General features: G+C 33.9%; 1 protein-coding gene across 1 annotated transcript in view; it reads left to right on the forward strand.

Moving 5' to 3' along the window:
* The window catches only part of Atrnl1 (attractin-like 1), a 487,887-nt gene that overhangs the window by 71,773 nt on the left and 395,691 nt on the right, over positions 1 to 20,423 (forward strand). Inside the window, exons 11-18 of the mRNA XM_013017612.1 lie at positions 576 to 660; positions 3,058 to 3,260; positions 4,264 to 4,382; positions 5,291 to 5,423; positions 10,199 to 10,380; positions 11,768 to 11,981; positions 13,491 to 13,679; positions 16,332 to 16,550. Of these exons, the coding sequence (XP_012873066.1) occupies positions 576 to 660; positions 3,058 to 3,260; positions 4,264 to 4,382; positions 5,291 to 5,423; positions 10,199 to 10,380; positions 11,768 to 11,981; positions 13,491 to 13,679; positions 16,332 to 16,550 (1,344 nt within the window). The remainder of the gene's footprint in view (positions 1 to 575; positions 661 to 3,057; positions 3,261 to 4,263; positions 4,383 to 5,290; positions 5,424 to 10,198; positions 10,381 to 11,767; positions 11,982 to 13,490; positions 13,680 to 16,331; positions 16,551 to 20,423) is intronic.

Here is a 20,423-nt window from a genome sequence, read left to right on the forward strand (position 1 = left end):
ATAATTTTTTCCAAGCTTTTCCATTTCCTAACAAATGGGGCAATGTCATTCTTTCTGATGGAGGCATAGAATTCCATTGTGTATATATACCACATTTTTTGATCCATTCATCTATGCCCAAACTAAATACAAGGCCTGTCTTTTAACATGTGGCATATCTAAGAAGATGATACTTAATATAGTACCTTAAGAATGTCTGGTCAGTGAATGCTGAATTAGTTGAAATCTCCGAATGTATGTTACCATATATGTCAATTTGGAGGCACTATTTTCATACCCAATTTTCTTTTCTGATGAGTTAGGCAATTTCACTATTTGTGCAGATTTTGCAATTGAAATTATTCCATTCTACATAAAATAAGCTATTCTTAAAAAATATCAAATTATTAAATTTACATATTTTATTATGATCCTATTTTTTTACATTGTTTCAACAAATTGTATATATACAAAGGAAATTAAATTAATAAGTCTTTTTTGCTGCTTGATTCTAAGTATTATATCTTTAATTTGGTCACATTTTAAATGTTGTTTTCCAGTATTTATTCTTTGTTTTTCTGTTTTCTTTTTTCTAGCTTGTGATGAATGGAAAACATTACCAAAACCAAATCTTCATAGAGATGTTAACAGATTTGGACATTCTGCTGTAGTCATTAATGGGTAAATTAAACACATTTTGAATTCTTAGGATGATAATATTATGAGACTTTGTATTCATCACACACTCTGATATTCTTTTTTTAAATTTTATTTTCTTGTAAAGATGCTGTACAGAGGGGTTACAGTTACTGATATTCTTCTTGAAAATCATTTGAAACTATTATAGTTAATGGCATTTGATTTTTATAGCCCTACTCTTTTTTTTTAATATATTGTTTATAGTTATTGCCAAGGAAAAGTACTGAGATAAGAGTTCATTTATTTCTTAAAGTCATCTTCTTTCTTCTACTAGAGAGCAGGTGAAGATATTTATCTGATGAAGGTTTTTTTTTTTGGTTGGTCGTGGGGCTTGAACTCTGGGCTTGGGCGCTGTCCCTGAGTCTCTTCAGCTCAAGGCTAGTGCTCTACTGCTTGAGCCACAGCGCCACTTCTGGTTTTCTAGTGGTTTATTGGAGGTAACAGTCTCACGGACTTTCCTGCCCCGGCTGGCTTTGAACCTTGATCCTCAGATCTCAGCCTCCTGAGTAGCTAGGATTATAGGTGTGAGCCACCAGCACCAGGCTCTGATGAAGGTTTTTAAAGAAGATTTAACTGCAGTGATAGAGACTTGCCTCCTGTTTCTATCTAGAAGAATAAAGACAGTGAGAATTAGATCTGTGTTCTAGTTCTATTACAAATTAATTCTATAATTTTATCAAGTTTCCTGACATCTCTAAACTTTAGTGTTGTGCTTGTCTGTGAGGGAGTTAGGTTACTTGTTTATTAACTAATCTTTCCTTAAGTTAGTACTATTTTTATTTCCATTAGAAAAATTTAATAATTTGAGTTTATGTGACAGTAGAAAATGTTCAGCTTATTCATGAACATAAAGTGTTTAATTCAGTGAAACTTAAACTTATTAAGTTTATTACCTTTTCCTAATTATGTAAAAGTTCTCTACTATTCCATTCAAAAATTTAAGCATAATGAAAAGTTGCAACTGATATCCATTGACTTCCCAAAATACTAATAAATGAAACTTACTCTGAAACAAAACCTTTAAACTTCTCTACTGACAATTATGTTTAAATAATTTTTATTTTGTTTGTTTAGTACAAAAATATCCAAGTATTCTCTGAACATTTCCATTATCATATTATATATATATATATATATATATATTTTTTTTTTTTAATCTCCCCCTTGCCCACCTAGGTCCTGGAGCTTGAACTCTGGCCTGGGTGCTGTCACTGAGCTTCTTTTGCTCAAGGCAAGCACTCTACCACTTGAGCCACAGTGCCACTTCAGGCTTTTTTGAGTAGTTTATTAGAAATAAGAATCTTTCAGATTACTGCCTGCATTGGCTTCAAACCGAACTCAGATCTCAGTCTCCTGAGTAGCTAGGTTAGAAGTGCGAACCACCAGCACCTGGGTTAATAATATTTTTATACATATTTAATAATATTTTTATACATAACAATTTTCCTATTTTGAGGTTGTGTCACATATCTTTGTTACTGATTTGTGTTAAGTACTTTAGTATTATCTAAACTCCTTGGAACGTGAAAGTAAGTTTTTTGAATATTTTACTCCTCCTTTTCATTTTATTTTAAAAGATTAAGAAGTACAAGGAGAACTCTGCATGTACCCTTGAAATTCTGTCCGTGGTATGGTTGAGCAGTAATAAAAATCCCAGCACTCTTGAGGCAGGAGGCAAGAGGGGCATTTATTTCAGGCCAGCTTCAACATCAAAAGCCAAAATCCATGTCTGGCAGTTATCTTTATCTTAATAGTTTCATACTTTATTAGAACAGTTATTTTTCTGATAAAAATTTTAATTCTTGTATTTTCACTTTTTTCCCATTAGTGATAAAGAGATATATTGGGAAGAGTCTTTCCTTAAACACAAAAATTTATATAGTATTTCAGATTTTACTTGGAAAGTTTCTCTTTAAAATTTTTATTGTTTATAAAAATGTTAAATTGTTATTAGTAAGGAGTTATACAAAGGAGTTAGAATTGTGTAAGTCAGATAATGAGTATAATGCTTCTTGGACTATGCCACCCCTTTATTCTCCTGTTCCTACCTACAAGTTACATAGTTCACTTTTTGCATAGTATGCTTTGAATACAGTGACTACATTTACTCACCCTTCCTCTCTCCATTCCTGTGTTCCCTTTCTCCCTAAAAGATATGTTTCTTTTTCTTTTATCTGGAAAGTCTTTTAAGAACTATTACAATAATAATTCATCTGATGTTTTTATATCATATTCTATTTTAGGAATAATATATTTTAAAAATGGCTCTGATATAAATATTTAAAAATAATGTAAAATAGTTGTCTTTCTTTTAAAAAGTAATTTATTAGACAGAATATCTTGGTAATGTTTTTTTAAGACTATGTTTTGTTTTAACAGGTCCATGTATATATTTGGTGGATTTTCTAGTGTACTACTTAATGATATCCTTGTTTACAAGCCTCCAAATTGTAAAGCTTTCAGAGATGAAGAACTTTGTAAAAATGCTGGGCCAGGAATAAAATGTTTTTGGAATAAAAATCATTGTGAATCTTGGGAATCTGGAAATAATATTCTTAGAGCAAAGTGCCCTTCTAAAACAGGTTAGATTGCTTTTTTTTCTTTTCTTTGTTTAAAAGTTACTCATTTTGACTAGTAGTAGAAATGCATTTTGCTGATAGGAAAAGGATTACAGAAATGAAACATTCATAATCCTCTAATTAGAAATTCTAATCTTTGACTTCAACAGTGATTAGTGATTAATAATTTGTTATCTTGGTTAGTTTTAATTTTACTTTTGAAAACTTACTATATAAATTTTATATGTAACAGGATTACATATAAATTTTTTTGTAATTCTTAGTTGAAATACTTTCAAATACATCATTTCTATGAACTATTTCGTTGTGAAACCAGGACTTGAATTTGGTACCTGATTAGAGATTGTTTATTGTTTATTGTTAGATTGTTTATTGTTAGACCACACCCATAAAGTTAAAACAAACTCTATAATTTGATGTTCAGTGTTGTAGTTTTATATTTCTTATACAAGATTGAATAAATAAAATTTTAAATTTATCAGTCACTATATTAATTTATGATTTTGGTAATGATTGCTTTAAATGGGTGAAGGCTTTCATACATTGTTGATGCTACAATTAATAAAAATTTTCAAGTTTTACTATGCTATATTAATTCAAACTTCTATAAATATTTTATAAGAGTAATGAAATAATAAATATTATGTTTCTTTTGGATGTAAAATAGTATATTATGCGTTATTGCTACTACTAATACATTTGTTTAATAAAATACTGTGAGTTCTTTTTCTCTTGCTAGATGTATAAATTTAAAATGAATGTAGGATTCATTGATAATACTGAGATAGCATAATTTAAGATGGAGACAGAGGTATTTAGAATCCTGTAAGCACAATTAAAATACAAAGTTGACTTTATATTGGATAACTTATTTAATATTGAAGGTAATTTATTTGGCCTACAAATAGTCCTAGCAATACCTAAATAGGTGTTACAAATGTGTGAAGTAAGAAATATAGCATTTTCTTTTTCATCCTAATGTGTTTTAAATCCATTTGTATTATAGCTGCTTCTGATGACAGATGCTACAGATATGCAGATTGTGCGAGCTGCACTGCCAATACAAATGGGTGCCAGTGGTGTGATGACAAGAAATGTATTTCAGCAAACAGTAACTGCAGTGTGGTTAGTATTTAAGGGTAAATGATGCTGTGGTTAACATTGCTGCATTATATCACTATATCATAGACTTTCCTGCCTGAGTTTGCTTCAAACCAAGATCCTTAGATCCCAGCTTCTTGAATAGATAGGATTATAGGCGTTTACTACTGGCATATATATTAAGTTATTTTTTGGATAAAATCTTGTATTTTTTTTGCTCAATGATTGGCCTTAAAATGCAATTTTCCTTCCTCTGGTCTTTTGTGTAGCTTAAATGATAGGCTTACACCACCATGCCCTGTTTATTTGTTGAGATAGAGTTCTCACTAACTTTTGTCCATGCTGACTTCAAATTTTGGTTTTTCTGAATTTCTGCTTTCCACATAGCTAGGATTATAGGCATGAGCCACTGCACTTAAGTTGCAGTTTGTTCCATGCTAAATTAGGTTGAATTTCTCTGTGTTTAAAGACATTTAACAAACTAATGCAATAAGTATGAAAAAGTTAAATTCAGTAGAATTGGATATTTAGTTAGAAATTTATTTTTTAAAGAATTATTACTTCTAGGTGGAAACTGGTGGTAAAAGCCTATACTCAGGAAGCTGAGATGTGAGGATCAAAGTTTGAAGCCAGCCTGAGCAGGAAAACTCTGTGAGACTCTTTATCTCCAATTAATCACCAAGAACCAGAAGTGTAACTGAACATTAGCCTTGACCAAAAGACTCAGGGACAGAGCCCAGGCCCTGAGTTCAAGTTTAGAACCGGCACACAGACACGGATGGACAGACAGACAGACATACAGACACACATAGACACACATAGACACACAGACATACACAGACACACACAGACACACACACAGACACAGACACACACGAATTCTCACTTCTACACTGGCAAAGAATAACATACTTTGTCTTTTGATTTTCTAGTCTGTCAGAAACTATACCAAATGTCATGTGAGAAATGAACAGATTTGTAACAAACTTACAAGCTGTAAAAGCTGTTCACTAAACTTGAATTGCCAGTGGGATCAACGACAACAGGAATGCCAGGCTTTGCCAGGTAAAGATTTCAAAATTTGGTTGGATGGTGAATGGTATTATAGTGTGTTTATTATAAATGTTACATCTTCTAAAAGTAAATCAGTAGCAAGTGTGAAAATATAATATTGAACCATTAATAGCATTGTTTTTATAAGAAAAGTTTTATAATTGTAAATTGCTTTTAATTCCTTTGTGCTTACTATACTATTGACATACTTATGGTTTTTAATTAAACAATCATATCTTGAAAACACAGACAATAATAAGCAGTTAAACATAATATCCATATTTTACAAATAGTAAAATTTTCTTACATTTGATTTTTTTAAAAATTCACCTTATTTTTGAGGGGATGGTAGGGGGAAAACAATGGAGGGGGTAACAATGTTCAAGAGGAAGTGTACTCATAAAAAAAAATTCACCTTATTTTTAAAATGGTCGAGAATATTTTCTGATTGCTTTTAAAAATGACATTTATAATAAATTCTGTCTACTTTTATGAAAATGAAATTGTGCAAACCACTGTATATTTAATTTCAAAAGTAATTTCACAGTTTGCATTCTTTTTATTGTTAAGTTGTACAAATGAGTTGCCATTTAACAAAGCAATTTATGTATACAATATATCTTTTTAAAATTTATTTTTTATTGAAAAGGTGACGAACAGGGGGGTTATAGTTACATAAGTAAGGCAATGAGTACATTTGTTTTTAATTATTGTTACCCCATCCTTCATTATCTTCCACTTTTGCTCCCCCCCCAAGTAATGTTCATATCCAACATAGTATCAAGGGAGTGTCAATGTTGCTTTGGTTCATCCATTGTCCTGTTTCTCTGATTCCATATTGCATAATCTTATATGCAAAACACAAGATACAAAAAAACTAAGAGAAAGGAAGAAAAAATAAAACAATAGAAAAAAAGAACTACATACAGTATCTAATAAGAACCTCTTGTTTCCATATATTGGAGTTCATGTTGATATGCTTCATTATACATACACCAAGAATATCATATACATTTCTAGTTCTTACAAATGAGGAAGATCATGCAACCCACTTTTCTTTGGGCCTGATTTACTTCTCTTAATATAATCTTTTCCAGGTATTTCCATTTCCTTATGAATGTTGCAATGTTATTCTTTCCAATGGAAGCATAGAATTCCATTGTGTGTAAATATTATATCTTGATCAATATCACCCCTTTTAACATTCTCACCCATCCCTCCTCTGCTAACTCCTTCCTCTACTTTTCTTAATTTTGTAGGATATTCATTGGATTCACGACTGCATTCTTCTCTTCTTCATTTGTCTACGCCTTTCCCTGTAACCCCCATACCCCATTTGAGTACCCACTTCTTGGTATTTTATTTTGCTGAACTTTGATTTTTGCCCTTCTAAGGAATTGCACTATTTGAGATCTCCCTTGAATCTCCTGTATTTCAGTTAATACATTTATACACCCTTGCATACCACTCAACATATTTACTCATAATTTTATAAGCTAAATTTAGCTTCCATATATAAGGGAAAACATGCATCCTTTGTCTTTCTGGGCCTGACTTACATAATGTCCAGTTCTTTCCATTTCTTTACAAGTTGTACAATATCATTCTTTCTAATGTGTGAGTAAATTTCCATTGTTTGTACATTTTCTCATTCATCTGGGCTGATTCCATACCTTGACTATGGTGAATAGTACTGCAGTGAACATGGTTGTGCTGGTGGCTTTATTGTATCCTGGTTTGTATTCTTTTGATTAAATGCTCAACAGAGGAATTGCTGGATCATAGGGTAGTTATATGTTTAATTTTTTGAGGAACCTCCATACTGCTTCCCAAGAGGGGTTGAACAAATTTACATTCCCACTAACAATGTGTTAGGATTCCCTTTTGGCTGCAGCCTTGCCAGTTTGTGTTAACATTTGTTTTCTTTAATTTTTTTTTTATTTTCAAGGTGATTTACAGAAGAACATTTGTTTTCTTGATAATGGCCAATCTGATTAAGTGGAATCTCAATGTTGTTTTGATTTGCATTTCTTTTATGGCCAGAAATTATGAATATTTCTTTCTGTGTCTATTGGCCATTTTTATCTCTTCTTTTTCTTCTTCTTCTTTTTTTTTGGGGGGGGGTCGGTTGTGAGGCTTGAACCCTGGGCCTGGGCCTGGGTGCTGATCCTTAGCTCTTTAGCTCAAGACTAGCACTTTACCACTTAAGCCACAGTGCCACTTTTGGTTTTCTGGTGGTTTATTGGAGATAAGAGTCTCATGGACTTTGCTGTCTGGGCTGGCTTTGAACCATGATCTTCCGACTCAGCCTCCTGAGTTTCTAGCCTGCACCACCAGCACCCAGTTTTTATCTCTTCGTTCGAGAAGACTCTCTTTAGTTGATTAGCCCATTATTTATCAGGTTGTTGTTTTTTTTGAAGATTTAGTGTTGTAAGTTCTTAGTATATTCTGGATTTTGCTGGCAACAATCTCCCATTCTATAGACTGTCTTTTTAGCTTGTTGGCTATGTCCTTTCCTATGCAGAAACTTTTTACTTCGATACAGTTCCATTTATCAAATCTTTCTTTGATTTGATGTGCTTCTGGATCTTTACTCAGAAAGTAGAACTGTGCCTATGAGCCCTAATGGAATTATCCCAGGGATGCAAAGCTGGTTCAACATAAGTAAATCAATAAATGTGGTATAACACATCAACAAAAGCAGTATAGACACCAGACACTTAATAGATGTAGAAAAAGCTTTTGATAAGATCCAGTACCCCTTTATGATTAAAGCTCTGGAGAAGCTAGTAGTACATTGAATATTTCTCAATATAAAAAAGGCAGTGCATAATAAAACTATAGCCAATATTATACTTAATTCTGAAAACTAAAACCATTTCTCTAAAATTAGAAATGAGTTAAGATGTCAACTGTTTCCATTCCTCTTCGTATAGTGCTGCAATTCTGATCAAGAGCAGTAAAGGCAAGAGAAAAACATAAAGGGGATCCAAATAAGGAAGGAAGAAAGAAGTATCTCTCTCTCTCTTTTTTTTTTTTGCATATGACATTAGCCTGTACTTAAAGGACCCTATAGATTCCTCCCCCAAGCTACTAGAGCTAATTCAAAACTGCTAAAGTAGTATGGTATAATTCAGCCTAGAAAAATCAGTAGCTTTTCTGTCCCAACAATGAGACTATTGAGATTGAAATAGGGAAAGGAACTCCATTTTCAGTAACTGGAAATAAAATAAAATACTTAGGAATTAACTAAAGATGTGAAAGACCTCTAAAGTAAAAAATTTTAAAAATGAAAGAGGTTTAATGTTTTATAAGGGAGCCAAAAACAGGCTGGGAGCATTCAACAAATGGTGCTTGCAAACCTGGATATCCACATGTAGAAAACTAAAATTAGATCCTTGCACCAGCATCAAATCAAACTGGATCAAAGGAAAAGTACTTAGGATCTACTAAAAATGTAAACTGTGGCTTCAAGTCTTAGTAGACCCTAAGTACTTTTCCTTTTAAGTAAAAAAGCATGAGCTGGGTGTCGGTGGCTCATACCTATAATCCTAGCTACTCAGGAGGCTGAGATCTGAGGATCACAGTTCAAAGCCAGCTCAGGCAGGAAACTCTGTGAGACTCTTATTTCCAATAAATCACTAGAAAACCAGAAGTGGCGCTGTGGCTCAAGCGGTAGAACATTTGCCTTGAGCTGAAGAGCTTAGGGATAGCGCCTGAGCCCAGAGTTCAAGCCCTACAACAACAAAACAAAAAAAAAAAAAAAGAAAAAAGAAAAAAGAAAGCATAAGAAAATAGGTCCTTACAGTTCAATTTAGAGTCCCTGAATAAACTAGTATTGCTATATAGTATGTGTAACCTCTAAATGGAACTGAATAACTACATAAAAATAGTCATTAGAAACCAAGTTTACAGCTTTTCTACTAAACACTACTGAAATGAGATGCTCTACTTTCATAATTAAAGAATTGAACTAATATCTAAACAATATACTTACTATTAAAATTAGATTTTAAGATCAGTTTTTGACATGCTCCTTAGGAAAAGCTTTGAAATTGTTTTTCTTGTATGCTTATGTTTCTCAAAAGTTGTCATTATTGTGATGGGTACAAGTACAGCAGACTACATATAAAACCTTGACAATTGTCAGTATGGCTTATTTATTTGTCTTTTTAGAGTTAAAAAATTAAAATTATCTTATTTTTTCATTTTAAAGTTTTTTATCAGTAAGTAGTATATTCAAAGGGATTTCAATTCAGTATATCAGTTTATGAGTACAATACATGTTGTTCATTGTCATCCTTCTTAATATAGTTTAATAAATGTTGTAATGCCAGGGCTTATCTTTAAAAATTGAAGAACAAAAAGCAGGATCCTCTGTTTTTATTCTCCACTAAACTGTTAGAAATATTTTGTTTTAAATGTCATGTTGAAATATTTAAAATGCCGTATTTGAGAATAATAACTAGGTTCTGGCATCTCACACCCATAATTGTAGCTGCTCAGGAGGCTGAAGATTGAGACTGGAATCCAGCCTGGGCAGGAAGTCCATGAAACTTATGTCCACTGAAGCAGCTGGAAGTAGAGTTGTTGCTCCAGTGGTAGAGCACCCTTCGGGGAAATAATTAAGGGGCAGCACCCATGCCCTGAGTTCAAGCTCTAATACTGTCATATGTATACTCAAAAAGAACAACTTAAACATGGAAGCCAAATTTATAATTCTGAAATAATTGAATACTGCATGTACTCTTAATCTAAAATGATAGAATTCTTTTTTCTTTGACCAGCTCATCTTTGTGGAGAAGGATGGAATCATATTGGGGATGCTTGTCTTAGAATCAATTCCAGTAGAGAGAGCTATGATAATGCAAAACTTTATTGCTATAATCTTAGTGGGAATCTTGCTTCATTAACAACTTTAAAAGAAGTGGAATTTGTTTTGGATGAAATACAGAAGTATACACAACAGGTAACCTTTATACTTTTTAATATTATGGATATATGATATGATAAACTCATTCTTTCATATGGTTCATTCTGTTTTTTTTTTCTTCTGGAAAATGTGTGTGTATGCGCGTGTGTGTGTGTGTGTGTGTGTTTGGGTCCGGTCGTGGGGCCTGAACTCTGGGCCTGGGCACTGTCCCTCAGCTCTTCAGCTCAAGGCTAGCACTCTACCACTTGAGCCACAGTGCCACTTCCTGCTTCTTTCTTTTTTGCTTATGTGGTGCTGAGGAATTGAACCCAGGGCCTCATGCATGCAAGGCAAGCACTCTACCACTGAACCACCTTCCCAGCCCTGTATGGCTTTTTTAAACCTCTATTAATTAAATTTTCTGCAAAACACTCAGATTTTACCAAATTTTGCAATCTCTGTATTAATGAAAGTTGATGTCATCAGTTTTTATAAAATTGCACAAAAGTCTGAATAGTAGTATAAGTCTAAGGTTGGAGAGATTCAGTTTTTTTTTTTTTTGTTGGTTGGGGGGCTTGAACTCTGGTCTGGGCCTGGATGCTGTCTCTGTGCTTTTCAGCTCAAGGTGAGTGCTCTACTACTTGAGCCACACATCACTTCCAGTTTTCTGGATGTTTATTGGAGATAAGAGTCTCACAGATTTTCTTGCCTGGGCTGGCTTGAACCATGATCCTCAGATCTTAACCTCCTGAGTAGCTAGGATTACAGGTGAGAGCCACCGGTGCCTGGCTTGTCTTCAGATCTTTTGTGAAGTTCTACTATGATGTCTTCATGCAGAGTTTGTTTCCTATTTTCTTTTCTTTCTAGTCCTGGGGCTTAAGCTCAGGACCTAGGCATTGTCCCTGAGCTTTTTTTGTTCAAGGATAGTTCTCGATTACTTGAGCCACAGCACCACTTCCAGCTTTTTCGGTTTATGTGGTACTGAGAAATCTAACCTAGGGCTTAATGCATGGGAGGCAAGCACTCTACCATTAAGGCACATTCCCAGCCCTTGTTTCCTATTTTTGCATGGTGCAGATGATGACAATGTATCTTTAGATTCTTAATCACATGAAACATTAACCCTGTGACTTGATCATAGCACTAATTGTAGTATCAGTGCTGTAGTAGTATGTTATTTTTCCAACATACTACTTTTTGTCTAATGTAGAAATTTAGATCTGATATTTATTTCCACACTTTATATTAGTGAAAAAAAGGGCTTAATAAATGACTCCAGCCATGTAACCTATGATTTACAAATGGGACTGAAAATGAGTGGAAATGTAATTCTATGTATATTCAACTATAATTCTTAGTGCAATGAGTTACTTGTAATAACAAGACACAGTAGTTTTGCATCTAAAATTTTACAATAGTTCTTTTCCTATCATATTGTTTACAGAAAATATCACCTTGGGTTGGCCTGCGCAAAATCAATATATCCTATTGGGGATGGGAAGACATGTCTCCTTTTACAAATACAACATTACAGTGGCTTCCTGGAGAACCTAATGATTCTGGATTCTGTGCATATTTAGAAAGGGCTGCTGTGGCTGGCTTAAAAGCAAATCCTTGTACATCTATGGTAGATGGCCTTGTCTGTGAAAAGCCTGTTGGTAAGTAATCCAGTAAGTTACCATTGTAGAAAAATATCTTTGAAATATTCTTGCCAACAGCTCTTTCAGGGTACTGACTGACAGGGTACTAACATGCTGTCTTTGTAATACTGATTCCTTGATAATTTATTTTATTCAATTCCTAATCTGTCATTATTAATCTACGTATTACTGTGTGAAAATAAAATGTAATGTTCTATAATATGTATTTTTGATTAAGTTGTGATATTAAGTGATGTTACAGTTGTGATTGTAACATGGCTATAGTTAAATCATAGCAAAAATTCTTAATTTTTAATTCTTTTTTTTTTTGGGTCCAGTCATGGGGCCTGAACTCTGGGCCTGGGCGCTGTCCATCAGCTTTTCAGCTCAAGGCTAGCGTTCTACCACTTGAGCTACAGTGCCACTTCCGGCTTTTTTCTTTTTGCATATGTGGTGCTGAGGAATCGAACCCAGGGCCTCATGCATGCAAGGCAAGCGCTCTACCACTGAGCCACCTTCCCAGCCCCAATTTTTAATTCTTTTATCATGATATTTTATTTCAATGGGATTTCCTTAAAGATTGAGATTCATTTTAATTTTATAGCTGTATTATTTCAGTTGCCAACTAAAAGTATATTTGTTACATCTGATACTCACAAGACACTATGTTGGAATTGATCTTTACAACTTCGGTGGGGTGGGGTGGGGGGAGAGGTTGGACGAAAAGGATAGTAGGAAAAAAAGGAGGGGGCAACAATATTTGACAAGAAATGGACTCATTACCTTACTCATATAACTCTAACCCCTCTGTACAGCATCTTTACAAAAAAATAAAATATAAAAAATTTACTTTTTTCAAATGAGAAAGTAACATTGAATTCTTTTCTTTTAAAATATTATATTACTGTAAAAATCTTTAATCTTATATAAATTAGTAAAAATTTTACTCTTTAATCACTACTTAGGGGCATTAAGCATATACATACTACCATGCAGCTCTCATTAGTATGTTTCTAGAACTTTCTCTAGTTTCCAAAACTCATTATAATACATATATATATTGTATAGTCGGTATGATTATATAGGTTACATTTGTGTTTATATCAAAGATATCACTAACAGGACCTTTTTACTTTGAGTATGCATGTTATATTTATGGAAAATATATTGTTTACAAAAAACATAAAATGATGTGTACACAGTACTCCTGAAAAATGAAGTCATAACTTTTATTCCTATTTATGATTTTTCAACAATATACAATTTATTTATTATAAAGAATTTAAAATTTGGAGAAATTACAAGTTTCCTAACTTAAAAATAAATTTAAGTAGGATAGAGATGTTATCTTTTTTTTAAATAGAGATGTTATCATTATTGTTTTTTACCTTGGTATTACAGTATGCAAGTTGGCTTCATTCATGTATTCACACTATATGTATTCACATATAGTAAAGCAAATGAATCTCATATTTGTGAAACAATGAAGTTAGGAATGAAATAATTGTATTTGTTGATTTATTTCAGTTAGTCCAAACCAAAATGCAAGGCCATGTAAAAAACCATGCTCGCTAAGGACTACATGTTCCAACTGTACAAGCAATGGCATGGAATGTATGTGGTGCAGCAGTACAAAGCGATGTGTTGACTCTAATGCTTACATAATCTCTTTTCCATATGGACAATGTCTGGAGTGGCAAACTGCCACTTGCTCTCGTAAGTATTTATTTAGAGTGACGTTACACTCCACAGCAACACAAATAATTTCCTGTAATGGAAAGAGGAATCAAATACTTCAAGATTTTTCAAGTAATGAGAAAAAAATATTGTCACCTCTAGGCTTAATGTTAAGCCTGTGATTGCAGCATATTAATATTTGAATTCCACTAAGAGGTTTTGTTCTAAATATTAATATTTTGCCACATTTGTGTTTCTTCAACCCCAGAAGTTGGGGTAAATTACAGACTGTATATGTATCATGATAGTTCTCATCTCAAGGATCACATAATGCTTTAATGTGCCCCTTTGCTTACTATAGTTTCAGTATCTCATTTTTCTTACATGATTGATGTTTTTGAAGACTAAAATCATTTGTTTTCTCAATTTATATTTTTCTAATGGTTCTCTTTTGATTAGATCAGGCAAACATTTAAGTTTTGCAACATTATCTTAATAGTGTTGGTATATCTGCAACAAATGCAGAATGCAGTCTTGCTGGCCTTATGTTTTATATGAACAGTAAGATGAGGATTGATTGAAGTTTTGATTTTGTATTCAAATTTGATATCATCCAGGATTCCTTGCTTTGAACAAAGTGAAACATCTATTTACTTGGTGGTTTTAATATTCACACATAAAAGTGTAAATAATGCTTTAATTCTTCTGCAGCTTTCTGTTGTTCAATTCTTGACTGTTTAGGAAGCTGACTAAAAACTCTTGTTCATTTATTCACCAATAGTTTAATTATTTTTTTCTCCCCAAACTTTACAATAAGCTCAGTTGGAAAAAGAGTAAATCCAAGAGCATGATGGTGTGCTATGCAGTTACCAAATGAACTGCAGGGATAATTAAGTCAAAGGACACAAAACACATTTGGAGTCCAGTATCTGTCAAATTAAGGCATGTGCTATTTCTAAAATCTATTCAGTAGAACAGAGTAAGAAGTAGTTTATTTCTATAAGGGAATCTCTCCAGAAAATATTTTTTTCTAATAATAATTTCTTCCTCCTAATGATAATTTTAAGCTTTGGACCCTTGGATCCATTCCATATTTTTGCTAGTCCACTGTTTTTTTCTGTTCCTTCGCCTCCTTGAAGGATCCCTTAGGAAGTTTCTTGGGAATGTGGTCATAACCTAGCATTTTCCTGTTACTTCACTAAGTATTGTAAGACTGTTGGTTTCTTGTATTTCTCCATAGAAGTGGCCATTGGCAACATCCCTATGATGAAGTATGGACAGCCATTCCAGCATTGGCACGCTCTACCATTTACTCTTCCTTCCCTTCGTCTGGGCTTCCTTTTCTATTTGGGATTCTTTTTATTATATTCAGATATTTGTACAAATGGGTTCTGATTTAATATGCCCATTTGTGAGTACAATGCATTTTGATCTGTGTCCCCTCTCCCATCATTCTCTCAATCTCCTGAAGTTCCTTATTGCATTTTCACATATGTACATTTAATATTACGACTGTATTCGTCTAACATTCCTCCTTTATTTGTCTGTAAAAAGGCAGGTTGTTGAAGTTAGCAGTTACTTACATGTTACTTCTTAGAATCCTTTTGGTATTGAAGATATTATTCTGAAACCCAAGTGTCCTACTTATTCTTTAGATCCAGTTGACCTCAGATGACAGGGTCAATTCAGTTACTTTTTGTCCTTCTTGCTTGAATAAGGTACTTCACCATTTATAGGTAGCCAGCTGCTTAGGCAGTTGTGGCTGTCCATGCCTTTTATCATTCACAAGGAAGATATTTCCTTCCAATGGGAATCTATTCAAAATCATTACTTACTCAAGATTGGATACCAGTATTACTTAAAGAACTGAGACAGTGTGATACAATATAGGCTTGCATTTCCAACTGCAGCAGTGTACATTTATTTCTCCAGGGTCTGGGGTATGGATAGGAAGGATATAACTAGATATGTTGTGGGTTAATCAACTTTCCTTCTTTCCCTCCCTCCCTTCCTCCCTCCTTTCCTCCCTCTCTCCTGTCTTTCCCTCTTCCTTCCCTCATTTCCCTCCCTCCTCCACTCTGTCCCTTCCTCTCTCTTTCATTCTTCCTTTCGTTTGTTCTTTCTTGTCTTTGTATAGGCAGGTAGATAGTTGCTAGCTTATAGCATATTAGGACTAGGAGCCAGATGTTAGGGGAATTGAGTATTAGTGCCAGAGACTAGTGAAGAACAGAGACTGCACAACCTCTCCTACCTTAATAGTCATGTTTGTCTCCATACAAATGTTAACATTCAGAAGGTAGACATGAAATTAAACACAGTTCAGAGCCATTTAGGTCAGGTTTTAAACAGAAGTATGGTATATTGTCTAGGAATGCTTATTTAGGTGGAAAAATTATGTAGTAAGGCAAAAACTTACTCTTCTAAATGTAAGATAGTAGAGACTCTTGGGAGATAAGAGATACTGATGAGGAAATTGCACAGAGGAGGCAGTGGTCTACTTGTAAATGTGCAGCTACAGCCTGAAATTTATGTTTATTTACAATATTTTATTAGTTTCACACTATGACTCTAATGTATTGTCTTAATTTTTAAATACTTTATATGGAGAAATTGAAAGTCTCCCAAGTTGTAATAATACTAAGAACTTTCTAAAAATTAGAGTGCAATCATTCAAATGTTTCTGTTCTGCAGCTCAAAATTGTTCTGGATTGAGAACCTGTGGACAATGTTTGGAACAACCTGGTTGTGGCTGGTGCAACGATCCTAGTAATACAGGAAGAGGACACTGCATTGAAGGGTCTTCAAGGGGACCAATGAGACTTGTTGGGATGCACAACAGTGAGATGATTCTTGACACCAATCTTTGCCCCAAAGAAAAGAACTATGAGTGGTCCTTTATCCAATGTCCAGGTAATAAAAATGTGATGAAAACAATTCCATTTCTGCTTTTGTCACAAAGGTAGACTAATCTTTTATTGTTAATAACATTAAGAATGAATTACATTAGAGTTTTCATGCAATTCATTCAATCTATTGAAACTTTGTGGTAAGTATGTAATTTATTAAGAAGTCCTCTGGTCTTTTTTGAGAAGTGCCTTTGGTTTTCAATACCAATCAAATGATTTTGAAGATCATTTAATTTTTTAGGAGCTTTCTTCATAGGAAGTCTGTTTTTCTGCTGAATAAAATCAACTTCTGTAAGAAGCTAATTTATTAAAAATGTATTTCTTGAGTCCTTAACTATGTGTTAAACAATGTTTTAGCTACTAGAAATGAAACAATAAATTAGTGTGAAATTTTGTCATTAATAGAGCTTGTATTTTGGTTGAATTAAATAAAATTAATAACCCATATAAATGAAACTAAATGGTGATCAGTGATAGTTATGGAAGAGTAATAAGAGTTGCTCTACGAAATAGATTGGTGGGAGAACTTAGTGAAAAATAAAATTTAATGAACACCTGAAAAAGAAAGAGTCATGATTGGGTAATGAATAAACAGCCTGATGATACAAATATTTGAGTTATTGGAAAGTGATTTTGGGAGGCATAAGTGAAGGAATAGGGAGAGCTTTTAAAATGAGCTAGAAATCAATAATATGAATTATCAAGGTGGCTATCATACTAGGAAACTGGGAGTCAGACTTACTGGGGACCTATCAAGAACTATGCCAAATGTTCCTTGGAGTAATTCTACTAAGAAAAGACATTTCCCCCTGCCTCTTATCCCTACTGTCTGAGTGAGATCCCCTGAGTATTAACTCCCATGTGCTTCTTGCACCAGCTGGCCTAACTAATAGTTGTCTGTAGGCCCAGTGAAAGCCCTAAAGCAGAAAAGAAGAGTCATTGCAGAACATGCAATGAGAATGTACAGCACTGATACTAGATGATCCATGGGAATATGACAGAGAGTGCAATAATACCTGCAACAAAGCCCATGAAATAATAAATGAACAGCAATAAAATGAACGAACCTATTGATTCCCAGAAAATGGCTGGATTTAATTAATTTTTGGCAGTACTGTGGCCCCTTTTCTACCAGTTGAACCATTCTCATAGCCCTTGTATGGCTTTCTTTTTTTGATAGTGTCTCACATTTTTACCTGAGGAAGTTCTCTGATCGTGATCTTCCTACAACCTCTTCCTATAGCTGACAGTTGGGATTAAGATGTGTGTACCAACACTAATTAATTTGTTAACATTGGGTCTCACTAACTTTTTGCCTGGGCTGGTATTGGATCAGAATCCTCTCAATTTTTGCCTCGTAAGTAGTTGGGATTACAATTCTGTACCATCATACTGGGCTGTATGGCCAAATTATAAATGTTCTTCTGTGCCTTCTTTTCTCCCTTTTTGGATGGAAATGCTTACTCCGGGTCATTGTGTTTTGGAATTATGTGACATAATTCAAGAATTCCCAGGAGTGGGACAGCTCTGATCCATTGCAGAGATTCTGATAGGTAGGAGTGAGTTAGTTTTAAGGAATGCCTGGCAGAATCTTGGTAGACTGCAGCAGCCACCATACACAGCTAGTGGTAGGGTAGGGAACAATCTGCTAAGTGTACCTATCTCGTTTGCCCTGTGTTTGTTTATGCCTTTCCCTGTGCAGTAGACTCAGGGACATTGGGTAGCTCCCACTTGTTCATAGGCAGGTTTGCTTTCTTCTGTACTAACTGACTATGAGGCTTTATGGACTTATTTGCAAAGTAGTGTTGGGCCTGGTAGCTCATGCCATGTCATGATGCCAAGGGGTAGTAGTAGGGGGTGTATGGTGATGGCCACCACTGGACAGGAGTGTTCAGAGGGCTAGTTACTAAGGGCTCCACTTAAATGAAATTTTCCCTATGTTTCTTTCATTGCTTTAAATTTTGGTATTTCTGAATATCCTTTGGTCATTAATTGTCTAGTCTTTTGCTAGTCCCTTTCCTGCCTTTCTCTCTCTCTCTCTCTCTTTTCTCTCTCTCTCTCTCTTTCTCTTTTCTTTCTTTTTTTTGTCTGTCATGGGGCTTGAACTCTGGGCCTACACGCTGTCCCTCAGCTCTTCAGCTCAAGGCAAGCACTCTACCTCTTGAGCCACAGCACCACTTCTGGCTTTTTCTTTTTATGTGGTACTGAGGAATTGAACCCAGGGCCTCATGCATGCGAGGCAAGCACTCTACCACTGAGCCACATTCCCAGTCCCCCTTTCCTGCCTTTCTAAATTTCCAACCTTGTTTTTTAGGAATGTACCTATACTTTTATTTCAGATTCATGAAGACAAAACTTATGTGGTGGGGATTGTCTTTAATTTTCCATTTTGGGAGTCACATGAATTTTAGAGATGTTCCCTGTAATTCTAAATGTTGATAATTTGTATTCTTTCATTTTACTAATGTGGTTACCTTATTTTCATTGATCTTTTGGACAGTTTTTTGTTTATTCTATATTTTCCATCTTATATGTCAGTTTTTTTTCTTAATTTTCCCTCTTTTTGTAATCAAATCAGGTAAAGATGATTTACTCAATTTTTATTTAATTTTTAAAGACTAAAATTAAGTCCTATGAGACTTGATTATAGTAATTTTTAAAAAAGAATTTTTATCTATGTCTTGCATTTAGCCATCTATGTCATTTTTAAAGTATATTTCTTGGATCTTTCTGTTTAATCTGTTTTCTGTTTTTTTTTTCAATCTTTGTCACTATTTTCCTCTTATCTTTGTTTAAAAGAAAGTTTATTCCATATATTGTGTAGTTATATTTTATTTCATTTTAGTAGATTATATCTTTTTGTGTTTGCTTTAGAATTTAACTTACCATTTATATTTACATTATATACTTTACATATAGTATATTACTTATTAAATATATATTCATAATTAAATATGTATTTGTTTTAAAATATGTATTACCTTTAAATGTTTTAAACTCCATTGTATTCTTTTGTTTCTTTTAAGTAGTTGGCCATCTGTTAAGTATATTTAAAAATAAGAACGTTGCTTTACTATCAAGCAAAAATGTGATAACAATGACTAAGGTGATGATTATGCTCTGGATGGAGTAGTTTTCTTGATTGTGGGACTTCTTCTTATTCAACTTGGACTAGTTTAGGGCGAACTGGGATTAGCCTGAAATGGATTCAAGGTAACTACTCCTACCTGAAGTAGTTATATTAATTAGAATAAGTGAACAGTTCTCAAGACATTGGATATTGGCTAACAAAAACCAGTGATTCCTGGGAGATCATGAACAAGTATAAACTCTACAACTGTGTCTAAAGGAGGCTTGCATGAGATACTGCAGATACTGAGATCATTGTTAGAGAAATTCACTTCCTTATAGTCATAGCACTGAGGTGACTTTTCTTGTTAGCTGTCTACCAGACACCCATTCTAGCTATTAGAGGATATTTTCATGCATTTCCACATAACACACTAATCTTCAAAACTAGTATCATAGAGGCTCAATAACTCATATAGAACTTCCTTCTTCACTCCCTCCTTCCTTTTGAATCTCTTCAGATACAGCCATTTCTTTTGAAGGGATCACTGCATTAAGCCTATCCAGAATAATCTCCCTTTCTTAAAATCAATTCTGTGGTATAATGTAACCTAATCAACATAGTGACTATCCCATTGTTGTTACACGCCCATCTTATACTTGATACTGTATAAGGAGAAGAGATTATGTGAGAAGCTTTTAATTGTGAATTATTTTGGAATACTGCTTACCACAGATCATTTCTATTCTCCCACCTACTTTTTTGCATAGAGTTAATCTGCTGTTAGTTTACATCTCATTTTTGTTT

This window comes from Dipodomys ordii, unplaced genomic scaffold (assembly GCF_000151885.1).
Source record: "Dipodomys ordii isolate 6190 unplaced genomic scaffold, Dord_2.0 Scaffold36, whole genome shotgun sequence".
Classification (NCBI taxonomy): Eukaryota; Metazoa; Chordata; class Mammalia; order Rodentia; family Heteromyidae; genus Dipodomys; species Dipodomys ordii.